The sequence below is a fragment of the Corapipo altera genome, unplaced genomic scaffold (assembly GCF_003945725.1).
Source record: "Corapipo altera isolate COAL_440 unplaced genomic scaffold, ASM394572v1 205, whole genome shotgun sequence".
In the NCBI taxonomy this organism is placed as follows: Eukaryota; Metazoa; Chordata; class Aves; order Passeriformes; family Pipridae; genus Corapipo; species Corapipo altera.
The window spans coordinates 468,126-473,292 of record NW_020885046.1 but is presented as its reverse complement, the minus strand read 5'-3'; the positions used below and the strand labels follow the sequence as shown (position 1 = coordinate 473,292).

General features: G+C 54.0%; 1 protein-coding gene across 26 annotated transcripts in view; it reads right to left on the bottom strand.

The window, feature by feature from the left end:
* The window catches only part of TCF4 (transcription factor 4), a 120,195-nt gene that overhangs the window by 1,222 nt on the left and 113,806 nt on the right, over window positions 1–5,167 (bottom strand). For 23 of the 26 annotated variants that reach the window (XM_027668612.1, XM_027668613.1, XM_027668614.1 and 20 more), the window contains 4 exons: window positions 2,611–2,746; window positions 2,018–2,180; window positions 858–1,087; window positions 418–558 (listed from right to left, as the gene is read on the bottom strand). In XM_027668612.1, coding sequence (XP_027524413.1) covers window positions 422–558; window positions 858–1,087; window positions 2,018–2,180; window positions 2,611–2,746 — 666 coding nt within the window. In that variant the 3' untranslated portion in view covers window positions 418–421. The remainder of the gene's footprint in view (window positions 1–417; window positions 559–857; window positions 1,088–2,017; window positions 2,181–2,610; window positions 2,747–5,167) is intronic. The other 3 variants (XM_027668615.1, XM_027668620.1, XM_027668621.1) reach the window with 1 other exon arrangement.

Sequence of the window (5,167 nt, the reverse complement as noted above, 5' to 3'; positions counted from 1 at the left end):
TCCCTAATATCCATTCCCAACATCCAACAGTAATATCCATCCCTAATTCCAACCCTAACATCCATCCCCCATATCCAACCTCACCCTCTCCTGACCCACTTCCCACCATTCGCTCGGGTGCCCAGCAATGGGACCCATGGGAACATCCTGGAGCTGCACCATGGCAGGGTCAGGTTGGAATTTAGGGAAAAGATCTTCATCCAGAGGGTTGCTGGGCACTGGAATCCCCATTCCCAGGGAATCCAGGAGCATTTGGACATGGTGGGATTTTGAGGTTGTCCAGGGGCCAGGAGTTGGACTGGACGATCCTTGTGGTCACCTCCAACTCAGGACATTTATTTCCATGATTCCATGATCCCTCCCCACAAGGAACACGTGGGAATGGTCCATCTCGGAAGTGACTGATCCCAATCCTACCTTTTTACATCTGTCCCATGTGATTGGAGGCATCTCCCATCCCAGGGTGGGGCCCTGCCAGGGACAGCGGGGGCGGATCCGAGGAGACCTTCTCTTCTTCCCTTCTTTTCAGGCACGCAGCCTTTGGATTCAGATTCCGTTCTGTGAGGGAAAGGAGACGTCCAACATCCCTATTTTCACCTCATGGAACTCCAACATCCCTATTTTCACCTCATGGAACTCCAACATCCCTATTTTCCCATCATGGAACTCCAACATCCCTATTTCCACCTCAGGGAGCTCAGACATCCCTATTGTCTCATCATGGCACTCAACCACCCCTATTCTCAGCCCCTTGAGGTTGGAAAAGCCCCCTGAGACCACGGAGTCCCACCACTCCCAAAGTTCTCCACTGACAGTGTTCCACCCCTGTGTTCCCGGGCGCCGCCCGTGGGACTGACCTCGGACCTGCTGCTCCAGGCTGAGGATGACGGCCACGGCCTGGTGGAGGATGAGGAGCTTGGTCTGGGGCTTGTCACTCTTGAGGTGGAGCTGCACCATGCGGCCCAGCTCCTTGAAGGCCTCATTGATGTCGCGCACGCGCAGCCGCTCCCGCGCATTGTTGGCCATGCGCCGCTCCTTCTCCCGCTCCGCCTTTTGCTCCGGGGTCAGGTCCTCGTCGTCATTATTGCTGCGGGACAGAAGGCACACGGCATTTTCGAACGGCAGGCAATCGGCCAGAAGCTCCAAAGTCAAGAATTCCCGAGCCACTCATTGTTCCAACCAAAGCTGGGGCAGGGATTTGAGGAGGAAGGATTTGGTGTGGAGGTTTTGCAAGGTGAGAATTCTGAGCTGTTTATCCAAAGCTTTTTGTTGCGATAGGGAATTACTTAGGTTGGAAAAGGCCTCTGAGGCCATGGGGTCCAACACCAGCCCACGTCCCCAAGTGCCACATCCACACGGCTTAAAATCCCTCCAGGAAGGGGGATTCTACTCCTGCCCTGGGCAGCCTCTCCCAGGGCTTTAATCCCAAAGTTTGGGATTTGGGAGAACCCTTCGCCACTAAGGGTGGTTGGAGATGCCAAAGGCTTCTGGGTTTAAATCGTGGAATCTTGGAACGGTTTGGGTTGGGAACGCCATGGGCAGGGACACTTTGGAACGCCATGGGCAGGGACACTTCCACTATCCCAGGTTGCTCCAAGCCCCGTCCAACCTGGCCTTGGACATGCCAGGGATTGGGCAGCCCCAGCCAATGATAAAATCCAACTCTAAACTTCCCAAAAATCCATTCAGAATTTACAAAGGCTCCAAACCCTCGGAATTTACAGCAATCACGGACTGGGAATGACAAATGATACATAAAAGCAAAGCAAATCCAACCATATTCCAATATGGAAGCGTGGGATGAGAGGGCTAAGAGCCTAATCGATCGATTTTGGCCTAACATCATTTCTCAGTGGCCAAATTTGGGAATTGTTGGAATGGGAGGCTGTCCTGGAGCGCAGGTCCCCCAAAAGTGGCGGGTCCTGCCGGGCCAGGCGCTCCACGATTCCACCTGTTCCGTTCACTTCATCGAAATCCACGCAGGAATTAAATGAAGCGACACTGTTTCTCCCGTTACCTAGATCTTGACCTAGTAATGGATTTGATATCCTTCTTGTCATCCTCCAGTTTCTTGTCCTCCGAAGACTTGGTGTCCTGGAGGTTCTCGTCGCCCTCGTCGTCAGATTTGATCTCGGAGCTGCCCGACGAGACGCTCTGGCCTTGCAGTCCTGTCGGGATTCCTGCAGGAAAATGGGGAGGGTGAGTCAGGAAGGGCACCACCCGAGTGGTGGGATGGATTGGGTCAGAAGGGATTATGGATCAGCTCATTCCAAACCCCTGCCATGGGAAGGGACACCTCTTACTAGCCCAGGTTATTCCAGCCTGGCTGGTTTGGCTTGGAAGGGATTTTAAGGACCATCTCATTCCAACTCCTCTTCCATGAGCACCTTCTGCAAGACCAGGTTGCTCCAAGCCCTTACCCATCCCAGCTCATTCCCAGTTCATTCCAAGAGCAACCACCACCCCCCAGCCAGCTCAGGGACCGCAGGTGGATTCCGCTCCAAGCCAAGCCCCCAGTTCCCGGATCCTGGACAACCACGAGGCCGAGCTCACCAAAGAGTCCCGCCAGAGCACGACAATTCCAACAGGGATGCAGGAATGTCCACTCACCCCTGTAGGGATCCTGGGGCGGGTTCAGGTCCGGGGACGTGGCCGACTGGACGGGAAGCTGCGGGACGGGCACCTGGTTGGGCACGAGCGAGTGGCTCCCGCGGAGGCTCACCCCGTCCTCCCGGTGCGCTCCCACCTGCAGGACATGGGCAGCCCTCAGGACACCTCTGGAATTCTGCCCGTGGGCTCAGGAAAACCCCCGAGACTCTCAAGGCTCCTCGCCCACCAAACGGGTGTAGAATTCCGCCCGGGATTTGAGGAGGAAAGACTTGGTGTAGAGGTTTTGCAAGGGGGGAATTCTGAGCTGTTTATTCAAAGTTTTTTGTTGGAATAGGGAATTATTTAGGTTGGGAAAGGCCTCTAAGGCCATGTCCCCAAGTGCCACATCCACATGGATCTGAAATCCCTCCAGGAATGGGGATTCCACCCCTGCCCTGGGCAGCCTCTTCCAGGGCTTCAATCCTGAAGTTTGGGATTTGGGAGAACCCTTCTCTACCACTGAGGCTTGGAGGTGCCAAAGGCACTGGGTTTAAGTCATGGAATCCTGGAATGGTTTGGGTTGGAAGGGACTTTAAGGATCATCCCATTCCACCTCCTGCCATGGGCAGGGACACTTCCACTATCCCAGGTTGCTCCAAGCCCTGTGTAACTCGGCCTTGGACATTCCAGGGATGGGGCAGCAACAACCAATGATAAAATCCAGCTCTCAACTTCCCAAAAAGGAAAATCCCAGGAAGCCCAAGCCCCCACATCCCTCGGGATGAGCCCCGGCCCTGGGATGCTCCTCACGGAGGGCACAGATGGTCCGTGGCCGTGACAGACACTTGGGCAGGTAAAATGTCATTCCCATTCCCAAGGTGCCTCCCGGATTCCTTCCCATCTGTCCCCTCTCCAGCACAGCTGACAATTATCTCCAGGCCCATCTGTTTAATTGGGGGCTTCACAATTCCTCCCTGGAGTCGGGAAATCCGTCGGGAATCGTGAGTTGGCAGCGCGCTCAAAATGGTGGCTCAGTCTCCTGACAGCCCCCGACGTTCCCCGTGTCACTGCATTCCCGACATCAGGAGACACATCCACAGGGATTTATTAACCACCCAATCCCAAATCCAAAGGGATACCTCCCTGCCAGCTCAGGGTTCCACCTTCCCTAAGGAAAAGGGGTGATGGAGGCAAGGAAGGAATGACCAAGAGTAATTAGTGGGGAGAAGAGGAATTTGGATCCAGGAGGAATTGGGGGGGGACAGGAAAAACTGGGATTTGGGCCTCCAGGATGAGGAGAAATTGGGGTCCAGGAGATATTGGGATCCAGGCCCTCAAAAACAGGAGGAATTGGAATCTAGGTCCCCAGGACCTGGAGGATTTGGGGTCCAAGAGGAATTGGGATCCAGGAGGAATTGTTGGGGACAGGAGGAATTGGGATCCAGGAGGAATTGTTGGGGACAGGAGGAATTGGGATCCAGGCCGCCAAGACCAGGAGGAGTTGGGATCCAGGAGGAATGGAAATCCAGGAGGAACGGGGGTCACTACCACTACATTCCCACCAGGAAGCTGCTCCCTCATCCCAGACTCATCTGGATTGGAAAGGACCCCAAGCCCATCCCCTTCCACCCCCAAACTTCCCAATGCTGGGACCACCACAGCAACATTCCTTGTCCTTTATCCCATGGGATAAATCCAGCAGGGAATTGAAAGGGTGCTGTGTGTTAACCCAGGGCCGAGACAGGCCTGATTCCAAAGCCAAGCCCAGCTAAACCTGGCTTAACCCCCCCAGCAAATCCATCCCATCCCGCTGGATGTGTGTATTCCAAATGATTCCCTTCTCCGGCCCTTTCATGTGCCCGTCATCCCATAATAGTTGCCAGATGAGTGCTGGCCAGGCTATAAATAAGATCAAAAGGGAAGGAAAGGATTTAATCAGCACCAAAAAAAACACCCGGAGAGGGGAATGAAAACAGGGAAAAGGCAAAGTTCAGAAGCCTTTTTCCACAGGAAACTTTGGTTCCAACAGAAAACTCCCTTTTTCTCCAAAAAAAAAAACCCCAAACCTTTTTTGCCACAAAACTCCCTTTTTTTTCCCAACAGAAAACTCCCTTTTTTTCCCTATAGAAAAATCCCTTTGTATCTACAGAAAATTCCACTGGGATGCTCCCATTCCCATGGAGTAGCTCTTACTGGGCTGCTCCTGTCCCACTGGAATTCTCTTACCCCAGTTGGATTCTCCTGTCCCACACAGTGGGATGTTCCTATTCCACTGGGATGCTCCCATTCCCATGGAGCAGTTCTCACTGGGCTGCTCCTGCCCCACTCGGATTCTCCCATTCTCATGGAGCAGCTCTCACTGGGATACTCCTGTCCTACTGGGATACACTCACCCCACTGGAATTCTCCTGTCCCATTGGGATGCTCCCAGTTCTATGGAGAAGCTCTTGCTGGGATCCGCCTGCCCCACCGGGATTCTCCTGACCCACTGGGATATTCCCATTCCCATGAAGCAGCTCTTACTGGGATGCTCCTGTCCCACTGGGATTCTCCTGCCCCAGTGGGATGCTCCTGTCCC